This window comes from Episyrphus balteatus, chromosome 4 (assembly GCF_945859705.1).
Source record: "Episyrphus balteatus chromosome 4, idEpiBalt1.1, whole genome shotgun sequence".
Classification (NCBI taxonomy): domain Eukaryota; kingdom Metazoa; phylum Arthropoda; class Insecta; order Diptera; family Syrphidae; genus Episyrphus; species Episyrphus balteatus.
In genome coordinates this window covers 42,010,909-42,035,071 of record NC_079137.1, presented here as the reverse complement: position 1 = coordinate 42,035,071, position 24,163 = coordinate 42,010,909, and the positions used below count along the sequence as shown (strand labels likewise).

At 30.6% G+C, this 24,163-nt stretch overlaps 1 protein-coding gene across 4 annotated transcripts in view; it reads right to left on the bottom strand.

The window, feature by feature from the left end:
• LOC129918285 (A disintegrin and metalloproteinase with thrombospondin motifs like) overlaps positions 1-24,163 on the bottom strand; it is a 143,382-nt gene that overhangs the window by 59,262 nt on the left and 59,957 nt on the right. For all 4 annotated transcript variants that reach the window (XM_055998742.1, XM_055998741.1, XM_055998743.1 and 1 more), the window contains exon 4: positions 10,743-10,841. In XM_055998742.1, coding sequence (XP_055854717.1) covers positions 10,743-10,841 — 99 coding nt within the window. The remainder of the gene's footprint in view (positions 1-10,742; positions 10,842-24,163) is intronic.

The following is a 24,163-nucleotide window of genomic DNA, read 5'->3' as shown; positions in this document are numbered from 1 at the left end:
TAGATTGATCGCACAATGAACGAATGAACGGCCAACGACTCCACTTGGCCGATTGAAAGGAAAGTTTATTTTTGTTTGTTTCCATTGTGAACGTGTTTGCACATCATTATGCCACATTTTTTGGCCTCTTGTAATTTATGTGGTGTGGTATTTGTGTGGCATGAGAAGAGACAGACACAGGCACAGACAAGTGAGACCTCATAATGGCTACAATGACTTCTGCTTAGTGGAAGGTCAGTGTTAGGAGGTGTCATCTTTTTTTTTTTAAGTAAGTTTGAGGTTAGATTCATTATAACCAAATCTTTCTCTTTCTATAAAGATTGCTTTTGACAGCCAACTTTGTTGACTGATTCCACCTGTTTTCACGGCTAATTTGACCAAAGCAGCTGTAATATTGTTTTAAATGTCATGTTTGTTGTTGAATCGTGGTAAAGGTAATAAAAGACGACCGGAATTGTTGTGTTTACAACATATAAGCTGGTATATGAAATTGAATACTGCTGTTATTATAAGATTATATTTTTTTTTGCTATTTGTTAAGAGGAAAAAGTTATGTGAAGAAGATGCAACAGTGGCAATGGCAGAAGCAGCATCAGCAATATATACAGAAACCACATGCAGATGTGACTGATTATTATCTGGTTTTTATGGTTGCGTGTTTTCTCAGGAGAGAGACCTCTAACAGACAGCATATACATACAAATATACTCACAGTATGCATCAATGTTATTCAATTGTTGAAAGGAAAAGTGATCTCGTGGAATGGGATGGTGATGGAAATGCTTTACAGATAGTAGGTATCTAACGTAATTTGAAATGACAGCATCATCGCTAAGTTGTGCACACAGAGAGGAAGTAAAAGAAACAAACTGTTTGCAAAAAACTGGAAATGTGGTGTGGATTGCGAAAAAATTTAAATTAATACACCAAACTTCCGTTCGAGTATTTAAAAGAAGCTGAGGTGATAGTGATAAAAGCTTATGTTGTATTAATTTGCTCTGGGAGCATACACTTGATGGCGGAACTAATTTATTTATTGCATGCATATTAAATCGTAATTAATGAAAATGGTTTTTTTTTTTTTTATTTTCTTGATCAAGTTGTTTTTCATTGAATGAATATTGGTGGACGGTTTTATCTTTTAAGTTGAAATATTTTAAAGAGATATTTGTAAATATAAAAACTAGTGATCAGTCAAAAAAGAGCGTAATAAATGCTCTTCATGAAAGTGAATAGGTACTCGCACTTTCTCAAAGTTTTAAGTCCTATGCAAATCTATTAAGGCAAACTAGAGGTCATACGGCTACTTTGTATTAGAAAATATTGGGGAAAGTAAGAGTTTGGAAGGTATTTTAGAAGACAATCATTGTTGTACAGTTCACCTTGGTAATGAAAGACTTTTACTTGTAATATTGGTATACTATAGCCTATAGGTTAGGTAGGATTCGATAGTACCAGCTCAGAATTAAAGTACATCTACATATATCTTGAAAAAAGGATGAAACCCACAATTAGCTAAAAATCGAATCCAAGTTAATGTCAGGTAGAACACCCGACCTGAGTTAGAACAATGATATATCCCAAAAAGTCATTTAAAGCTAGTGATAATGACCTGCCAGCTAAATCATTTAAGAGAGCATTTAATGACTTTTTGTCAGAAGCACAAGGTCATTAGTACGTTTTTTTGTCTAAAAGAAAATGTAGTTCGGAAGAGTTTACATTATCTCCAAGCAAAACTAAGCTTTGAACTGCCTTGTTGTTTTTGAAATCTTTTTCCCTGTGGACTTTATCCGATGGCATAGCAAGCCATTCAATCTAGCCTAGACTAGACTGTCAAGGTGCTTCTAGCTAAACTACGATCTAATTTTTTCTATAAAAATTCGGATAGCTGATATTTTTTTTCCGAAAATTATAATTTTTTTTTGGTTATCCCCGTATAACTCGTAAGGATATAAAGAAATTCAAGTCAAAATATTCATAGAAAGATGGTTCTTAGCAACTTGAAGATTTTTAACAACTCAATTTTTAATTAAAAAGAATTTTAAACTTTTGAATTTTTTTGTCAATTTTATATTATTCTTTAAATTTTTCTAATGATAACTTTAGAAAAGTCGTGCATTTTATTGCACTTCGTTTGGAGAACAAGTGAGGCAATCAGTAGTGCATGCACCAGAGGTCGGGGTTCGTTTCTCAGTCTCTACCATTAAATTTTTTTTTTTTTCATTGGTACAATAACCCCAACAGTATCATTTTCATGAAAAAGTACATCTTTGCTTAGCCTTTCGGACTCGGATTCGGTAAATTTAAGGTCCTTCTTTTCGTGCAAGAATAGTTGACATTTATTTTTCACTTTCCTTTATGGGATGTAGTGTCTTTTTCATGAAAATGATACTCTTTTTTTTTGCAGTTGAGGCTGGGATACGAACCTAGACCTATGGTCTCATAAAATCAATGGCAATATCCATTGTGCCACGAGCTTCTACCATTTTATTTTTTTAAAGGTCTAAAATTAAAGTTTTCAAATGCCTTTTTGAAAGAAAAAGATCCTTCAAAATTTCATCCTGAGCACTTTATGCCAATAGTAAACAGTTTGATAAATTTTTGATTAATGTTTTTAACTTTTAACTTGATTTATTCAATAGAGTTAGATAAATCATTTTATAAAGTTGAAATGAAGTCAAAGTCCAATAACACGCATCGCTCTTTTATAATACTTTCTCTACAAAGATCTGAAGAATGTAATTAAATCAACATGATTAATCAGGAAGAACACAACAACTAACCTTCGCAAACTAATTCACTTTCATTTGATGTTTTCTAGAAGGTTATTTATCTTTATTGCACTCATTTTAAATTAACTATTTCGCAATTAAATCTTTCAAGTAGACTCTCGATTCATTTTATCCAATTATAAGTAATTTTTACTTCAATTAGCACAAAATGTATCTATTTTAACCTCTCTAAAAGATTCATCATCCGAATTTATTGATTTAATCAACTTAAACATGATCTGTAAATGCCAAATAAACTATCAAATAAAATTGAGTTTAATGTTAAATTCATAAAAGAAAAAAAAAAAAAACAACGAAATTCAAAGAATTCACCGCAAAAAGATTTTTATAAAATATCGAAGCTCTATGTCGATAAAACCAATGGTCGGTTGAATTGTAGATAAATCAGAAGAGGCCATCTCTTATAACTTTGAAAGTAGTTTTGCGGTTGCCAAATACTTACCACATTAACAACTACACCGCATATAGTACCCATAATTCCACATTATATTTATGTATCATTCATCTTTGCCATTAACGCGAATCATCATCATCATCTTCTGAGGAAGAAGAAGTGTATATTGCTAATAAACCACAAAGGTTGGTTGATATATCAAACCCATGTTAGCAAATGATTAGAGCTTGAATGCGTGATCTTAGCAATTAGCCATCGAAATGACTTACTGAGCCAGCGATTGCTCGAAAGAAATAAATAAAACGAAAAAAAAGACGAATGATTTAGTACCAAATTGCAAGCATACATTGAACCAGAGGAAAAAAAAGATTCAAACTTAATAAGTAGTGGACGACACAGAGTGGCGTCTTTTTTGGATTTATGAGATTTTTACTTGGTAAGCTTCGATATCGACAGTAGTCATTCATGTACGATACACTAGTTTGGACAAGTTTTTTGACACGAAATCTTGTCTCAAATCGTACGATTCCCATCGGAATGTGGGTTTTATAAGACAAAAAAATAATAATTGGATCTTTTTGACAGTAAGTAGTTGTCTTTGGTATGTTTCTTACATGGCTTCGCCAATTTTTTGTAGTTAAAAATGTTATGTCCAAAATAACCTAATTAACTTTCAAATACTTAAAAGAACTTCTTGCTGCAGTTGTGAGAATTATTAAACTGAGTTGTCTGGAGACTTACGGCATGTTTCTATGAAACCTTAATCTTATAAAAAAGATTAATACAATCGGTGCACTGTTTGAGGTCGTAGAACTATATTGATATTGGGATGGTCAATAAGTTTATTCAAGTCCACCGAAATTGAGACATTTAAGTTAATTACGCGAATTTTACGATTTGAAAACATTGAAAACATTGGTCTCTAACTCGGCTCAAAATTCAGTAAATATGACCAGATAGTTGGCATTTCAGAAATGTGTTTTTCTTTCTAATTTAGTATTAACTTCCTTGTTTTGATTTCCAACTTCTTCCAACTGTCAATTTTTCTGCCTTCAGTGCTTTCAGATGTTTTAAAGTTGTCAACAATCTAATGGGAGCGGGTCAAAATTCTGACTTAAAAATTCTGATTTACAAAATTCAGTTTTTTTCAAGAAAATTCTGTTTTTCAAAATTCTGCTTCTTTTCTATTCTGTCTTTCTAAATCCTGCTTCTCAAAATTCTGCCAGCATTTTTTTTAACGCTCGCTTTTTAACATTTTCCAAACCCTTTTTTAATTTTTGGCAGATTTTTGTAAAACCGAGTTATGAAAAGCAGAATTTTGAAAAACAGAATTTTAAAAAGCAGAATTTTGACAAAATAATTTTGAACCCTGCAGAATTTTGACCCCAATCTAATGACATCAAAGAATAGCGATATTTTAAAGTCAGCTTTGATAGTGAAAATCTTTTTTATAGTGAAAATCTGTTTTATGTCTCATTAATGATCCAGACAAAGATTATAGAATTTGTTGTATTATCTCCAGATCAGAATTGACTGAAAACAATGAATAAATCCTGAAATCTATAAGAATTTAAAAAAAATAAAGTTTAATTGTTTCTTTTTATTCTTTGACATTAAGGTGCGAAAAATGCACTGCCTGATAATTGAATTATGGATTTAAAGGTACAAAACTGAATGAACATAACCCATTTATTTGGCAATACTTTAGCCAGTTTTCTTTCTCAGAACTAACCGCAGAATTCTAACAAGTTGCATCAAAAAGTAAAGGGGTTTCGATCAAGATATTCGGGTTTGAACATCGAAACAGCTTGGCGCTAGAGGGTACACAGGGGAAAGGGGGATACATTATTAAATAAATTTTTTGAATTTATGGGAATTATTTATCTTAAATTGCACCAAAAGTCTATTGTTCAATACTTGCACCTACTACCATCCATCCCACCTCCCATTATGCCCTTTTTGCTACCTTTTATCCTCATTCACCTTCATATGATAATATATATATATTTATTTGAGGCAGAAAAGAATTTCATGTATTAAGCCAGTTTATATGTTTGTACCCCCACAAGTTCTAAACTACCAATCACAATTTGACAAATGATGTATCGTAACATTCTTTTACATAATACTTTGAAAAAGTTGAGTTGGTTGGTTGGTTGAGTTTTAACTCTCGAAGTTAGCTTTTCCTGAAGTTATTTTTGGAGAGCCAAAGTTCATAAAAAATAAAATTTTTAGTCCACGACTTTTGTTATATTATAAAACTTTGCATAAATAATGACCTGCAAGAAAGCAAGACCTTTCTTTCGATGTCTCATTTGTAAAATTGTGTTAATCAAGTTAGAAGTTATGAGGGAACATACATGCTCACGTGCATGAAAATCGTTTAAATCAATAAACCAATTTTGTTTTTTATATTAAAAATTCTCAAGTTATGTTCAACTCCGAGCGAAAAAAATGGCCCTACAATTATTGGTATTTTGCCTATGTGTGATGGATAAAAATTCGAGGAAGGCTTGTAGTCTTTTCCACATTTTTGTTTTTTTAGAAAGATTTTTAGAAAGATTTTACATATACGAAATAAATAGCAAAAGCTGCTCTGGAATTTTCTTTTCTTTCTAAAAGTGAGGTACATTTATCTCAACGTGAGATTGCTAATATTTCAGAAACTTTAATTGACTAAACATAATTTTTTTACAATCAGTATACACTTTTAAATTACCACTGTATTTCTTTCACATTTATTGGCCATGTGAATAATTTAATTATGCAATCGAGTGATAATCAGTATGGAGGATGATCGCACTCTGCACTATAGAAGAGTGCAAACGCCATCGCCACCACTGAATTTAGCCCATCTATTGAATTGGCGGTTTTTTTTTTTAAAGGCCAACAGCATCTGGTGCTGGTCAAAGACGCGCAGATTTCTCTCTTGCCACGAAGATGGCTCATATGAAGATGGACAGGCAGTAAACACACACAAAAAATAAAAAGCACACATTGGTACTTTAGCTTGCAACTATATGTGATGATGTTGAAATATTTATGATGCTATTTGGCATAGAGCTTCTAGTTTCGGCCCATAGCACTCTCGTTATGGCCCATGAAACTGGAAAATTGAGACTTTAACCTTTTGGACAAATCGGGGCTACTCTACCTACCTATTAAATATGCTCAAGAATTCGATTACAAAAAAATACAAAATTTTCGCAATCATCTTGCCAATTGCGGGTTCATCTATCTTCTGACTGGTTTCCCTGATGATGCTAAGTGTGTTACTAAGAATTTATAGCTTTCAAGATATCCATCACTCATTTGGATAACATGACACAGAACCAAACGGAACGAATTGTGTTATATTTTGAAGAATCAACTAGGGGATTGGTATTTAAGATGAATAAATCACTTGTAATTTTTTTTTTTTCTAAGTGTACTAACGTTTCACTCTTTTTCTGAAGCCAAAGTTGAGGATGACAGCTTCTAATAATAGTTCTCTTGAATTATTTTTGTTAGAATGCGTGGTAATTGTTTGAAGAAGTACTTATAGAATATAATTTGTTGAGCAATAATGTGGGTTTTGTGCTGGAAAGATATAATTGGTTCTTTTAAGTGGGTAAATGCTGTTGGCTGTCTTGTAGCCGCAGTAGCGATATAATTGATGGAGATGGGAACAATAATGCCATTAATCGACTTGACTGGAAGCGATGGTTTCGAGAAGATCATGTGGCGTTATGTAAACATCTTGTCAATTGGTAGTTTGTTCTGATGGGAACATATCAATCGAAGAATAGATTCTTTTGAGTGATGATCTTTTATGTGGTAGCAGTTCTATTTGCGCAGAAATACAAGAACATCGGAAGAAAAAAAATTACTTGAAGAATGTATTGTATTTGTTTTGAAAGAATAAGAATCATTGGTTTATTACAACATATCTTTGATCTAAGACTTTTTTTATATCTTCGGTGCAATTAACAATATCATTAATTAAATAGTTAACGATATTTAAATTAGTATTTTTTCTACGAAGATGGGTCAGATGGTTAATATATTTATAGAGACCCCAAATTTTCATTGTTTTTGTTGTAACAAGGTTAAACTGTCATAAATTCGTAAATTTTTAGTTGGTTAATTTTGAGTAATTGGTAATACCATTCGATTACAGACCAAAATGTCTCCACTTTTGTACAATCAGCACATTTGTCTATGCCGCTATTCAATTCTCTCATAAAGATAATGTTTAACTTCATACTTTTTGATAAAATGAAAAAATCAGAAACTTTGGGCTTAATCTGAAAAATCAATTTTTTTGAGAAAGTATACTTTTGTCAAGTAAATTCATTGTCTTTGACATTCAATTAAATTGTGCTTAATTGTTTCAGAAAATTAAGAATAAAAGTATGGATCTTTTTTAAGATGCTATAATGTTTATATCGTAATTTTCCAATAGCAACTCTGAATTTCTAAAACCTTCCGAAAGCGCGAATAGTTGAGTTTTGGAACGCAAACCATTTTTAACAGTTAAATTTATCAGATATATTTTTGAACCTTAACTTTTCCGAATACAGTTTTTTTTTTCTAATTAGCTATTTTACCTTGAAAATTTAAATGACTTGTGTTAATTGCGATAACAAACATGACGTTACAATTATAGAGAATGCGAACACGATTTACTTTAAATTTTGTTGTTAAGAGTTTTTAGTAATTCCCTAGCGGGGAAAATTTAACTTTCGGTACTTGCTATACATATGACCAAAATGGAAGAAGCTGTCTATCTCAAAAACAGCTTCAACGATTTTGATTAAGAAAATACATGTAAAATGTGACAAATAAGATCATACTTTAAAAATAAAAAAAAATTGTTGGTTAATTATTAACAATACTGACATAGAACCGTTTTCTTCATGTCTGAAATTTTTGTACAAAAAAGTTTAAGTATCTATTCTCTAATCTAATATTATACTTAAGAATAATTTTTGGAATTTATTTTAAAAAGATTCAAAATTTATTTTGAAAAATCAATTTTTTTTTTGAAAACGGACCGATTAATCGATGTCGATTAATATTATATTTTTAATGCCATACCAAATCTTTTTTGTTAATATTTTTTAAAGTTCTTATTTAAAAAAAATATTTTTTAAGAAAACGGATTTCAAATATTTTTTTTTTCTAAAAATTATTTGTAATACCTACAAGAAATTAAATGGCATACTTCGTTTGTAGGTCAAAACCATTCAAAGATTTGTTTTTGCATCATTTAATAAAATTTTATACTGTTGTTTAATTTTTTTTTTATTTCTTAAAACAATTCTTCAATGAATTTTTAAAAAATCTCCAATATAATATTCTAAGCAACTTTTAACATAAGAGCACATACGTCCGAACCAGTCGTGCATTTTATTCTGAATATCTACAAGAATGGCATATGCATAGTTTTTTTTTTCACAAACGACAAGATATTTGTTCAGTTAATAAAGGGCGTTTTTTTTAGACGTTTGGTTTTCAAGAAGAAATAAAGTGCATATAATTTAATGTTATGGCCAAGAATTTAGCTTTATTATGAAGATACACAGAGAAAAATATGACCCGCTAAAAACTAACAGATTGCCATATTGTTTTACCGTCCATACATTTCATAAGGAAATCTTATTAAAATCAACGATTAATAAGGTTTTTTTAAGGAGATTTCTTATTATTTTTATAGAAAAAATCTTATTAAAATTTGACTGAAAAGTTGATTTCTTTTGCAACTTAGCACTAGAACAAAAATCGCGATCAATATTTTCATGGCAGCTTGGTTCAGGTGGTAAGGTGGGCGACTAATGATTTGAAGTCTCCAGTTCGATTCCCAGCCTGGTCACTTTTTTTTTTATTTTTTTGTAGATTTTAAAACAATAAGGAAAACCCGATTGTTTTAATAAGGTTTCCTTCTTGGATGAAAACCATAGAGAAATCTTATTGTTTTTGTTCTATTTTATGTGGTCTATTTTTCTCTGTGTAAGGGTTTAACATTATATTTTAAAAATGACATTGGGCAAATGGCCACCGCCGGGGCTGGCTGCAGTAATTGGGGCCTCATGTCAGCAATAACGCACCATATATTCTCTTCCAAGGAGTCAACCGTCTCGGGCTTATCTGTGTCGATAAGCGACTTCACATAACCTCACATCAAATAGTCCAGCCGTGTTAAATCGCTCTTTGTTTGAGGCCACGCCACAGGCCTACGACCAAGCAAGATAATTTTGGTAATAAATTTGCACAATTTGCAAACGTTGTTCACTAGGAAGTCTTTTCATTATGATATGGCAAAAGTATTGCCAAATTGAAAACCACACGTCTAAAAAAATACCCTTCATAAGATATCGTTTTTGAAAAAAATGTGTAAAAATCAGTTAGAACACTTTGGCATAACATTTATAAATGCTTAAAAGCCTAAAATGTTCTCTGATACAACAATAACCATTGAAAAGTCAGTCATGTGTGTAGAAAAAATACAAATTTTGTCGATTAATCTGAAACAAACCTAGATTTTACAGTATGTGTGTCAATTGCGTCACTCTTTTTTAAGATATACCTAGGTACATAAAGAACGTCACATTTAAAAATAAGTTCAATTGAATTTTCTTATAAAAATGCTAATATATTTGCACTAATTTTTTTGCAAAACGTTTTCTCATTGAAAATAAAAAATCTATTCCAAGACAAAGTAGAAAAAAAAAATTAGATTAAAATAATACAAAATTTAAATATAATTATGTATATGAATCAAGTTGCATATAATATGAACGTTTTTTCTTGCAAATTCTGACATTGTTACGTGTGTGTAATTTTATGTTTTCCATAAAAACAATAGAAATAAAGTCCCATAATTACTCGTTGACGTTGGGGTACCACCCGACAAGACAGACAATGAAGTCTCAAATGACTTATAAACGAAACTCTAAACTTGCTTTTGAAAATAAGTAAAAAAAACTAAAATCTCAACCACACTTCATCTCTTACCCTACAAAATGGTCAAGAACAGGTAAAATTTATAATGTAATTGTAATCCAAGGAACCAGAGGTATAAAGTGGTTTACCTTTCCAAGAGCGCATTTTTAGCCAGCAGCACCAAACAAATGGTGCAGACAACACTTGTCTCGTGGTCACCTTGAAAAGATATACACTTTGCTCTGGTTCTTGGCTTCTTAGGAGGTGGCTATATATTATACCTTTGACTGTATATCGGTCAAGGTGGTCTAATAACGTATCAACAGCCGCATATAGAACCCAAGCACTTCCCACACGGCGTGGTCGTCGTCGGTCGTTACGTTATTACCGTCATCGTTGTTTGACCAGCCGCACCAGGCCAGGCCAAGTCAATGTGAGCCTTGGTCAAAATCAAACATCGACATTGATTTGTGGTCGACCTACCATAAGACATTGTTGACCAAAAAAATAATAACAAAACAAAACATAACAAGACTCGGTATAACAACCGAATTGTAAACAACCGATTCTAATTGGCATTATGGCCAAGTTAAAAAGCTATATACAAAAACATGAACAGGTGCCAAACTTACCATAACAAGATCACCACTTTGCAAGTGACGCCGCATTAAGATTGCCGCCATATTCTCTTCGTCCTGAAACACTTGTCCGACTTCCTCCGTTGACTTGTCCTAGAAAGAGACAAAAAAACAAAACAAAACAAATGGTTAAAACGATTAGAACGCAATAAATTAGAGATACAGAATGTGCTTTTGTATACACAAAAATTCATATTATAAATGTGTGAGCTGAGGAGGTATGAAAATTTATGGTCATTATTGGTGGCCATACCCTTGGGGCTTGAGGTGATTATAGAAATTATTTAAAAAAAACACGTCAAGTTAATTAAATGAGGTGAGAACGATATCAAATGTAATTTGTTGGTGATTTTGAGGTCCAGGTCAGCATGTGATATATGAGACTCTTGAAGTACTTTAACTGCGATAAAGATAAAGTTTAAGTTTAAACTATTTGGGGGCTACATACAACTCTTACCCACAGCTAGAGGGCTAAAACGATTTATTTAAGAAAAATAAAGTTCTGTCATTGTGACCATGTTCATGCCGCCGCTGTGTTGTTTGGACCAATTAATATTACCAATTGTCAAACATTATAAATCCTTTGACAGATTTGCGTGACAATTAAGGTAAATTGTTATAGGTATGGAATATTATGGCTAGGTGCGAGATTGGTGTGCAACTAATCATGACAGATTCAAGATTGGTAGCCTTGTTAGAAGCAAAAAGGTGATAATGAGAAGGATAACTTGATAGAATGGAATGAAGTTCGTGTGAAGGCTAATTGTCTACTTTTACATGTAATGTGATCTTAAATTGGTTTTAAAAAGGGCACGCAACCATATTGATCATTATGAGAAGTTGATCAATTTTTTTCTTGAGAATTGCAAGAGTTACCTTGAAAACGAGGCCATTTCGTGTCAATTTGCTAAAATTCGAAGGAAATTTGACTTCAGTTTGAAAAGTCATTTTGGTTACCTCAACTATATATAGGATGAGTAATTGAGTAGTTTTGAAGGTACAGTGGGTCAAACATAAAAAAAAACCGTAACTACCCGCAATCACATAAAATAATGCAGCCATTCAATTTATCGCAGAAATTTGAGATTTTTTACATTAATTGCCATATACAAAGTAAAAATAGAAAATACGGCCTTGTAAATGTAAATCGCAAATATTCGCTTTTTATAATTTTTTATATGAAATTCAAAGGAAAAGTACAATTTTTAAAATTAAGTTAGTAACTAGTAACTGTAAACACCTAAAACCTAAAAAATTAATGTCCGATTCATAAGAAATGAGGTGCTTTTTTGGCAAAGCTACCCGTAGTAGGATTTTTCAAATATCAAAATTTAACAAAAATTTATATTCACATACCAAAATGAAGGAAAAAGTAGCTTATATACTTTGTCAAAACTCTATCCGCAGCTAGATTTAGTCTCTCTTCTTATCGGCATGTAAGCTCCAACTGCGAATGGCAATGCCAAATAAACACAACTATAGATTTTTCAAACACGAGAATAGGATAACTATAAGTGTTTTAAAAAATATATAAAATATAAAAAAACTGGCCCCAAAAAATAGTTTCCAGTAAAGTGTTGGATTAATCCTGAAGTTGTGAAAAATTATGTTATGCCAGGATACCTGTCCGTCTATTTATTTATATAAGGAGCGGATTGGTCGATCTACTTGAATCTTGTTGTGCGACTCTACAGATGAGTTTCTGATTTTAATTTTTGGGAAAAAAATGACTTCTCGAAAATGGCTCCAACGATTTTGATTAAAAATTCAAGTGTCAGTTTTTGAGATAAGTGGTATCTTTTAATGAAAAAGGGGTTTTTTTTAAGGTTATTTATAACAGTTCCTCCCATAGAACCGTTTTTTTTTTTAAATTTTGTTTTATCTCCCATTTGACAGGTTCAATTTTATCAAATTTTGAACACATTTTGAGTATTTTTGTGTGAAAAAAAAACAGTTTTTTTGAAACTTCGGTTTTAGATTTTAATAATGAATATTTTTAAGAAAATTTTGAAAATATTTTTTTTTAAAAGGCTCTAACGATTTTGATTTTTTTTAAATACACTGAAATAAAAGAAATTTAGTTGAATACTTTTTTTGAGCTCAAATTGATGTAAGAAGTTATTTTTGTGAATTTTGAATTTTATTTTTATACCTAATACATTAGGGCGTTCGTTATTTAGGTTTTTTTTTCGAGAATAAAGTTCCTAGGTAGAAAAACTGTTTCTAAATATTTAAAAAAAAATCCTCTAATTTTTTCAGATTTTTATTTTGACACTAGATGGCGCCACAAGAGTGTTAAAGTTTTTTATCATTTGAAATAGTTATGTGTTGACTTATGAGGCCATTTTTTAACATATAGACTTCAATCAAAAATTTTTGATGAGGTTCTTGTCTACATTAAACAACGTTTTCAAAAAGGTATAAACCATTTTTCTAGGAACAAGGGTTTAATCAGGGCAAGCATGGATTTTAAGGTTTATTAAAGAAAGCATGTTTTATTAAAACAAGCATATGAAATAGCAAGAAAAATAAAATACAACCCAAAAAAAACATGCATGTTTTCACTAAACCCCTGGTCCTAGAAAAATGGTTTATACCTTTTAGAAAACGTTGTTTAATGTATAGACAATAACCTCATCAAAAAATTTTGATTGAAGTCTATATATACAAAAATGGCCTCATAAGTCAACACATACCTATTTCAAATGATAAAAAACTTTAACCCTCTTGGGGCGCCATCTAGTGTCAAAATAAAAATCTAAAAAATTAGAGGATTTTTTTTATTATTTAAAACAGTTTATCTACTTAGGAATTTGATTCAAAAACAACGAACGCCCTAATATATATATTTCTTAAATGTATGTAAGTTCGCCCAAGACAGTGTTGCATTTTTTCTTCTATTTGGAAGCAGATAACTTCTGATCAAAGCCTCGAAAAAAAAAATTGGTTTAAAGATATGAGTTTGTAGTAAACACATTTCCGAAAAAATGCAAGGGACGATAAAAAGTATTTAGAAAAATTTCCATTTAGAGCTGCATCAAAAGAAAGGTCTCTTTAAGTTCTATGAAGAAATGGAAATCAAAAGTTCTTTTCTTTGAGATGTGGTTTAGCGCTTTGTGGTACTAATGCTTTCAATGATATTGCTTTTCCAAATTTGTCGAGATCGATAAATTTTTTCAATACCGTTTTAAGTACAAGTAGTCCCGGTCTGGAGTGAATTTTGGTTTCAATTTTTGTACTTGTTGATATCGGGAGGCTAAATCCACAATTTGTTATTTGTCTTTTGTAACATTTTTAAATTATAAATTATAAGAAATCAGACTATTGTAAAAGAAATTTTTAGTCAGAAAAAATTTTGAACCCAACTTTATTATCCTCTTAACTTCAAAGCTTAATCCCTTCATTTATACATAGTTTTGTTTGTCTTCTTTTCATTCACTACTTTGGCTAAATGTCTTAGCAACAAACAGCATAAACCTATGTAGGTACATCCTACGCGAAAATTCCCATCCCATTCTCGAATCTCTATTCTGGTATTGTTTGATCTATTTCTGTAATTGTATTATTTCTCTCGCATTGATTAAATTCACTTTTGAATCATACCTATTCATTGACAGCCTTGAGTGTTATTCTTTTGCCAAGAACACCTCACACAGGGTGTGTCGGAGACAAAAATAAAATAAAAAAAAAATCTTCATGTAAGTTACCTTGCATTTTACAATAACGAAACTTTTACTACCTAACCATGAACCTGCATTAATGTCCCTGGGATGGTGTAGCTAAATGTACAAACAAAAGATGACCTCGACAAAAGATTAATCGCTTACTTAACACGACATGCAAAGAGATTTTATCGCAATTAATGTGATGTTAACATGATGATAAAGACAAGAAAACAAACAGAAAAGAATAAACTTATACAAAATGTGTATGTGTACCTCCATCATCAGTGTTTAACATCACCATCAAATGAATATCTACCATCATCAATAACAAGTTCTTGCACTCTCGTAAAAAATATTTAACCAACTTAAAAAAGAAAAGGTGTAACACACACCTGGAGCAACAAAAATAAAAAAAAAAAAAACATACAAAAAAAACCTTGGCATTGTAAGCACTCTTCCACTAAATGTTTAAAGCTCCAGTTGGAACGTGTGCCGAAATGCATGCCTCGAGTACTAAATACTTTGCCCTCTATTAGCTGTTTTCATTTCCCTTTCTATCGAAATTCACTTTCATTTTCTAAATTCATCATTCTTCTGGGCATACTCTATCATTACCGAAAAAACTCAGTAACAAAGGTTTGTTTTTGCCTTCCGGGCTAGGTAGTAAAGTATCTATAAATGTATATAGTTTTCACTCAATTAAAATGCCATAGAACGGTATCATGGTCTATTGTACGCTTTGGCAATTAATAACAATAGTTTCAGTGATGTGTGTCTGCTCTACAGACATTCATATTCCATTGGCGGCTTTTAAAAAAGCCAATAAACAACAAACTTACACACAGGTGGTGGTGGTGGTTGTGACCGCGTGAGATTTGCAGTTCACTTTCTTTTGTTTTAAGATATACAACAAACGAAACTTAAGAGGCACTGGGTTGGAATACCGACTAAATTTATATTAAGATTGGCAGTAATAGCAAGTAGGTAGGCTATACATATATTATTTGCAAGCAACAAGACATGGCTTTTTAACATTTCCGTAGAGCACTTTGAGCTCTTTGACACAACGACACCGCCAGCGCTGTTGCTACACTTTGGAATTAAATGACAAAAATTGTGGAAAAAAATCAATTGTAAGATTGTTCTGTTATTTGATTTACTTGAAAAAAGAAAACAATATAAACTTGTTTTGAAAATTTGTACTGGATCATTTTTTGTGAAAAAAAACTAAAATTTTCGAAAACACATTTTTGTTTCAGTAAATAAATTAATTAAACTTTGTTTTTAACTGTTAATTTTTTTAGTTAAATGGTAAACTAATTTTTTGTTTATTGAAAATTATTTGAAAGTTTTTGAAAAACTGTTTCTAAAATACTTTGTAGCTTTAAAAATGTAATGGTGTAATTCGTTTAAGATTTAAAACAATTATAAACAGATTTTTTTATTACTTTAAAAAATATTTTATTTTTATGAACATTTCTTAGAAGCTTATTATAAAACATTAAATTAAAATTAACCTTTTGTAAGTTTTAAATGAAAAATTTTAACACATTAAGTGATTTTACAAGATTTACAATCGTGCATTTTGTTTTGTTTAAAAAAAAAACAAAGATTTTACTCCCTGCTATTTTTTTACAGAAAAATTTTCATTTTATCGATCAAATTATTTCTTACAAAAATTGAAGTTAGAAGGCTTGCGACTTTGAAAATCGCCATGTATAATGAACATAAAGAATCTAAGGGATTCATGCCAAGTTCTGTTATTGTATCATTTTTTTTGGTTTCGTGTAGAAAAAAAAATCGAGGTTTTAATCAAAACCAACATTACGATGATGGAGAAGATAAAAAAAGTGGTTTTCGTCATGCCGTCCGTCGGTCTGTGCGTCTGTGCGTCTGTGCGTCCATCTGTACATGGAGCTAGGGCCTAAACGGATGAATGGATTTGCTTGAAACTTGGTACAGATGATTTTTACGTAATTCCCTAGGACCGTTTTTTTTTATTTTTTTAATATCTCCAATTTAACGCATATCTCCCATATAACGTTTTCGAAGTATTTCAAATTTCTCGAAAACGGCTCTAACGATTTCGTTTAAATTTGGTGTGCGCAGTACTCTTATTGATTCTAGCAAAACTGCATTTTTAGTTTTTCTCAAAAAATGCCGAGAGCGGAAATATGGCGTTGCCGTTTTTCAAAAATTGACATGTTTTTTAAGTTCATATATTTCATCAAAGCATTAGTCAATTTTTTCAAAATTTACAGACATCATAGGTATTTAAGTGTAAAATGTAAAAAAAAATTAAAAAAAAAAGTTTTTCAAAAAATATTTAAAAAATTGAATTTTTTTAACTTTCGATTTTTTTTTTTTGTTTTTATTTTTTTTTCTCCACAAAATCTTAAATTTCCAATAGATATTTAAGATAAAGATGCTTTGAACTACAAGAGCAAGTACGTGCGACCCAGTCGTGCATTTTATTTTTTTTTCTACTTGTTTTCTTTTTATCTCGTAAAAATGTTAAAATGTTGGTCGAGCTCTTTCTATCGATGCTCAAAAATTTAAATTTTTATATGAGTCCAATATCAAAACAACATGTACAAAAATTAGAATAACTTCACTTTTTGAAGAGCAAAATTCCCCACGAATGAGACTATTTTCGAAACAATTATACGATTTCAATGAATTGAGGGATTTTTGAAAACCGTTTATAGCGTTAGGCTAACGGATATGACTTAAAGATCCAATAATATGAAATCTTGAGGCCGTGATACATTGTTTTTGCCAAAAATTAGCCTTAAAGAGCTCAAATTAACAAAAACTGAACAAATCGTTATATTTGATGTCGCTTCGACCTCGAGTCCGAAAATTTAGAATATTTTTTTTAACCATAACTATAAATTAATTTTCATCGTTTCAAAATGTATGGATATCACTTTGAATTTCGCTGAGGCTTCCTTTTTGCAAGTGGACAAATGTTTCATAAACTTTTGAGAAATTATTTTCTACTGCGTTTTTTTCGTGAATTAAAAAAAATATTTGAAAATTTATTTTTGGAGGACCTGATTTAAACGTGAATTTACTATACTTTTATCACAAAAAAAAAGTTGATAATAACAGCTATCAAATTAACATTTTGGAGTGAAAATTAAAATAACAATTTTGATATTATTATCATATCACGTCATTTTTCTGAGATATCCTCAAAAAAATGTCAAAACCAAAAACAACTAAAGTTCTTATCTGGAGTTGCGACTAGGTTTTTCATATAGTTTTTGGGTCGCTAAAACCGAATCCGAAGTTTATTTTGCCGTATCACGTCAGGTTTTTGAAATATCCTCAAAAAATACGGCTAAAAAAACTTCGGATTTGGTTTAAGCAACCCAAAAACTATATGAAAAACCTAGTCGCAACCACAGATAAGAAATTTTGTTATTTTGGTTTTTCCATTTTTTTGAGGATATCTCAGAAACCTGATGTGATAGGGCAAAATTGACTTCGAATCTGGATTCAGCGATCCAAAAACTATATGATTAACATATTCGCTTTCGCACATCCAGATCAGAGAAAAAAAATTAAATTTTGTTCGTGACATTTTTTGAGGTTATCTCAAAAACCTGACGTGATGGGGCAAAACGGACTTCGGATTGGGTTTCAGCGACCCAAAAACTATATGAAAAATCTAGTCGCAACCCCAGGTCAGAACTTTTTTTTTTTGTGTGGCTGTGTTATTAATGGTGATATTATTTTCTCTATTATACGTGGTATATTTATTTTATTATTTTCTCCCAAACTATGTTATGTAAAATCTTATTGCCGATCTCAGTAATTCATACATTTTTCTTCGAAAAAACACAAAGCGCCTTTTGTAGTTCAAATTAAGAGTTTTTTATTTAATATTTTTCAATAATTTAGAATGAGAAACAAATGAAAAATTGATATGACAAGTTGATAAATCAATATATCAAAAAAAAAATTCAAAAATGTGATATTTAAATATCATCCTTATAATAAGAATATTGTTTTGATATTTTAATTATCATAAAACACATTTTTCCAGCATTTTTTGCTGATTTTTAAAAAATTTTAAATTGATACATATTTACTTTTTTGGTGTAGGAGTAAAGAGTTAGTCCCAAAAAGGATAAAATTTAAAAAAAAAAATAGGAATTTCATAAAATATCACGAGACCTGTAAATCATTTCTTAATATTATGATTGATATTTTTGTAAGATTCAATGTTGTTTTAAACTTTTAAAAATCTAGGTTATGTTAAAATTGGACCAATTTCCAATAAACCCTTCTTGTATTTTTCTACTTATTTCGTGCGTTCTTCTTCTGATTTTAGAATTTCCTACATTTAAAAATTTGTCGACAGTCTTAAGTTGGAAAAAATATACATGTGCTCCACTGTAATACTCCTATCCTTTCTTACCAACCAACTCAATTCCAGAGTAAATTTTGAAATTCCAAAATGATACGGAAATGTTGTTGTGAATTTTAACGGCTGACACTCAATCGTTTGTACATTGTGCTTACTGTGTAAAAATGGAAATTAATTTCTAGTGATTGTACGAGTCAAGTATGAACTAAATGTGCTACAGACCCACGTTAAATAGCAATGATTTTTTTATTTGGGATTTTTTGACTTCTGGGGTATTTTTCATTTTATTAACGCCCGCAAGTAGTAACAAGCTTGTTGTATAGAAGAATGAAAGTTTGACCATATCAGCTGGGGCTGTTGGCATCGCTGTTTCGGACGTTTTTGTTTAGTTTGGTATTCACATTGTGTTTTGAGAATGTATCTGATGTGAAATTTGTGATGGTTATTTTGTTTTTATTTTGGTTCTGGTATTTTGCATTCGAAACAACAAACAAATTCACTTTCTTTTGATGTAATAATAGTTTTGGGTATTTTTTTTTTTGTATTGTTTATGGTTTGTTGGTATGGCGTTTGTTTTCGTAGGCGGAGGCTTTAATGTGACCAAATTGCGTGTGAAAGTGAAATTTTTCCGTTTATGGTGTTTTCATTTTTGGTTCTGCTAATTAAATTTATACAATGATTGGGCAATTTTTGGCTTGAGAAAACTTTGAAAGATGCGTGGGGTCTTAGACAAATTGATGGACTTTGATAAATTAACTTCAAAAGAAGAGACCTTGCTTATGTGTTTTAATTTATTCAAATGTGACCATTCTTTTAGTTTATTTCTGCGCATTTTTTCATTATTTTAATTTTTTTTTTAAGAATTCTTCAAGATCACGCTCAAGACTAAGTCAAAAGGCGTAAGTAATTTGTACAAATTACTTTGATTCATATACTCGTAGTAACCCACTTATGTATACCGTCTTGTTAAATTCCTAGTTTCATACCAAACGAATCACATTAATCAATTGAAACACTTTGCAACACTTACTGCGCATGCAAAACTGTCAAACGAAGCAAAATACCTTACGCCTAATTGACAATCGACAATCAACACACACAACATCCATAAGTATTTAAGACTCAAACTTACATTAAATGCTAAAGTTATACCCCCACATATTATGGTAATATTGTGGTCAAAATCAATTCTAATAAAACAAATGGAAATAGGTGATACATTCATACATGTAAACACCACCAGTCGTGGCTTGCTGTGCTGCTGACTTGAATTAAATTAATAAAACATTCGTCTTTCAAGGTTATATTCAAAAGAGATCTTAAAATTGATTTTGAACTTCTTGCGAACACCACAAACAAACATATGTGTAAATTTTTTTGTTTAATATTTGCCAAAGAAATTTACAAGTTAACTTTTAACATCGTGTCAACACGATTCGTGGTCAAACACATGAATATGTGCAAGGGAACCACACTTTTGTGTACAAACAAAAACAAAATTGTTGAAACTTAAGACTTTAAGGACTTAAAGAGGACTGGGTAGGGTATATAAAAAGACTCGATTCTGGTCGGAAGATAATGTCCGGTCAATTGATTTATATGTGGCTTGAATTATTGCTTTGGTTGCCCAATAAATCTAAACATATACTCGTACAAATTTATTTAATATAAAATTGATTTTATTTTGATTTATGCTCCATTAAATGAAAGGAAATTGTTTGTTAAATTGTGTCTAAGTGGCAACTTGTTCCGGAAGGTAGATTTTACCACCAACGACGACTATTATGGGGCACAAAGAAGTGAATGGATTACTGATTTTTTTAAAAGGGTAATTGTGATTTTGGATCGAATTCAATGCATTTATTGATTTTATACTAAATGGTAGGAGACAATAATGTTTGTGAATGGTTGGGCAATTGAGAAGTACGTACATTACAGTAATGAAAATACTTATGGGTACTTTACGTGTAAATATGTATTAATATAATTTTATCAAAAGAAATATTCTTGGGGAGAATAAGATACTTAAAGATTTAACTTTTGAAACATGAAATCGTTTTTTTATTTCCTAATTCTACATATTTCGTTTAAATATGTGAATAAAAAAAAATAGGCAGTTATATTTTCCTAGATTACATTAAGAATAACCCTATAAGATTATATCAAAAACTTAAAGTTTTCTGAAATTTGTGAGGGTTAACACAAAACAAAACAAACAAACAAAAAACATTTATAAGATATGCATACATGGAAGGCTCAAGCTGTACTGAAGACAGAGTTAAAAATGGAAATGTAGAGAAATAAAGAGTTTAAGTAACGTTGGTATTAATTACTATAAAAATAACAGTATATTTGTATAGTTACCTGAGTAACGAAACACTTTATGACACAGCCTTTTGTAGACTCTAATAATATTTAGCTTGAGCAGGGTTTAACAATAAATTTGAACAAAAATATTAACTTGGTCCACTAAAACTTTATCCCTCCATATAACCCTACTCTAAGAAAAGATATTCAGTCATATTCTGCTATTCGATTCACGTGAATCGAAAGTTTTCTTTTCTTTATCACGTCAAACTGGCTTTGAAACACCTCTAACTTTTGAAAGCAAAGCGTTGCTTACGTCTGTTTTAGAAATTCTAAAGAAAAAAAATTTGCTTTAATTAAATTTTAACCTCCATTTAAACGCTTCTTATTTAAGACTTTCACGTGAATCGAATAGCAGCCGATTGTTTATTTGACGAAAAGGTAAGGTTACAAAATGTGACTTTCAAATTGTATACTTGGGTTAAAATCATGTAGGTGGATATATCGGGATTCGAATTAAAAAAAACCTCAATTTTGTTTTAGGATAAAAATTTCTTGCTCAATTTTATTTATTGGTTTGTTCTTGAATTTACAGCCAAACAGCAAAAATAACGTTCCCTAAAATTGTAGAGATGTCTTCTAAGATTTAGGGACTAAGAAATAATATCAAATTTAATTCAATTGAATAATAATTGTGTTTTATTTTTGATTTCATAATGTAAAACGAAATATTTTTAAATTTATATATTAGGAGCTTTGATTTTGATCATAATTGAATTTTTTATCTGATCAACTTCTGCACAATATTTGTAAAACTTAAATACATACATAACATAACATAAAAATAACAAAATCATTCTTGGACGCGGAACACTTGCCTTCCATATAAATGTTCACATTTGAGTACAAAAGGTTTTTTATTATTTTTAAAACAAATCAAGAAAAAAAAAATGCAAAAATTAAATTTTTGGAATTTTTAAAATGTTGTTTTTTTAGAAAATTTATTTAATAGGCTATTCTAGGACATCAACTTTATGATGAGCCCTTAAAACTCAACAAGTTTCAGGAAAATAGATAAATTCTTTAACAATATTAACTGGATAACAAGCGTATTTATGTGCTCTCAGTTACTTTGGAAAGCCCGGGATCAAAAATTAAAAGTTGAGTTTTATTTGCACTTTGACAACAAGAGAGTGCAAAGTATTGCAAACGTCTTTTGACTTTGGTAGAGTAAAACTCTGAGCTAGGGCAAACTTTTGTCAGAAAATTATAGTCTAAAATTTGATATAAGAAACTACAAAAAAATTGATAAAAGAAAGTAGACAAAACGTCATCGCTTCTACATAATTGAAAAATCATAGATCATTTCGGGTCTTGAGTACTCCTCTTTAAAAAAAAAGTTACAAAACATGATATTTGTACATATTTCACAATTTTTACTTGCGATATAGGTACTATAGGGCAAGTTTAGGATTCGTAAAAAAAATCGAACTCGAGATAACAATTTTACATGACATTACGATGATGGAGAATGCCAAAAAAGTGGGTCCGGCAATTCTGTCTGTCTGTCTCTCTGTCTGTCTGTCTGTCTGTCTGTCTGTCTGTCGGTCTGTCTGTCTGTCTGTCTGTCTGTCTGTCTGTCTGTCTGTCTGTCTGTCTGTCTGTCTGTCTGTCTGTCTGTCTGTCTGTCTGTCTGTCTGTCTGTCTGTCTGTCTGTCTGTCTGTCTGTCTGTCTGTCTGTCTGTCTGTCTGTCTGTCTGTCTGTCTGTCTGTCTGTCTGTCTGTCTGTCTGTCTGTCTGTCTGTCTGTCTGTCCGTCTGTCTGTCTGTAAGAACCTCGAGCTACATCCTAAACTACTGAAGCGATTTTCTTTAAACTTGGTAGTTAACAGTTTTGAGTGATTCCCTAAAGGAGAAATTGAAGTTTTTTTTTTAGGACCAAAACTAACGGTACCTGTCATATAACGGAAACAGAAAAGTTGATTTATTTCAAAAACGGCTCTAACGATTTTGATTAAAATTTTTCTGCTTACTGTTACAGATAAGAGCCTTGTTTGACAATAAAAAAAAATATTTTTTGTACCGTTATTAACGGTACCTGCCATAGAACGGTTTTTTTGATTTATGAATTTCTCATAAACGACATAACAGATTTCGACCAAATTTTTAATACAGAAACGTTTAATCAATCATTATTTAAAAAAATTTAAAATTTTTCAAAAACCACATTTTTGGATTTTTAAAAAATCAATTTTTTGGAAACGAGTTGGTGAAAAAATTTGAAATTTTGTTTTTATGTGTAAATTAATTATTTATTCAAAATTGCATATCAACTTTTTTTTTGAAAAATGTTAGAAAATTTTTATATATAAAAAATTATTTTTTTAAAAAACGGTTCTAACGATTTTCGAAAATTTTTTTCTAAAAATTCCTTTTTATACTAGAAATAAAATGGCATACTTTGTTTTTTGTAAAAGATCATTTAAAACGGTATTTTATTATTTATAAAAACGGATTTTATTTTTTTTGTACCACTAACGAAATTCCGTGAAAATATCAAATTTTCCCTAATTTTGTTCAATAAAAAACTTTAACATTAGAGTAACTTTTACCATAAGAGCAAGTACGTGCGACCCCAGTCGTGCAATTTATTTAGTTTGTTTTCACAACAAATCTTTCTTTAACCATTGAAATTTCCTAAAAGCAAATGTTGCAATAAAAAATATCCATTACACAATGTATCCTGTATCATGCCTTTTTAATTAAAGAAATTGCACTTTACATAATCCTCTATCCCACCCATCTAAAGTAAATCTTGACAATAATTTGCAATTCACTCCTTAATGCATTTCTTACAAACTTACATTCATACACTTAAAAGACAACACATACACATTATATTGCATGGTTAGAAACCTTGCAACAAATCACGAATTCAGTTACAAATTTGTTATGCATATTCAACAGATCAGAGTCCAACAATCAAAACAAGACAGATGGACAAGAAGCAAAAAAAGAAAAATAAGAAAAAACCTCAGAACAATGGCCTAACAAATTTGCTTGGTT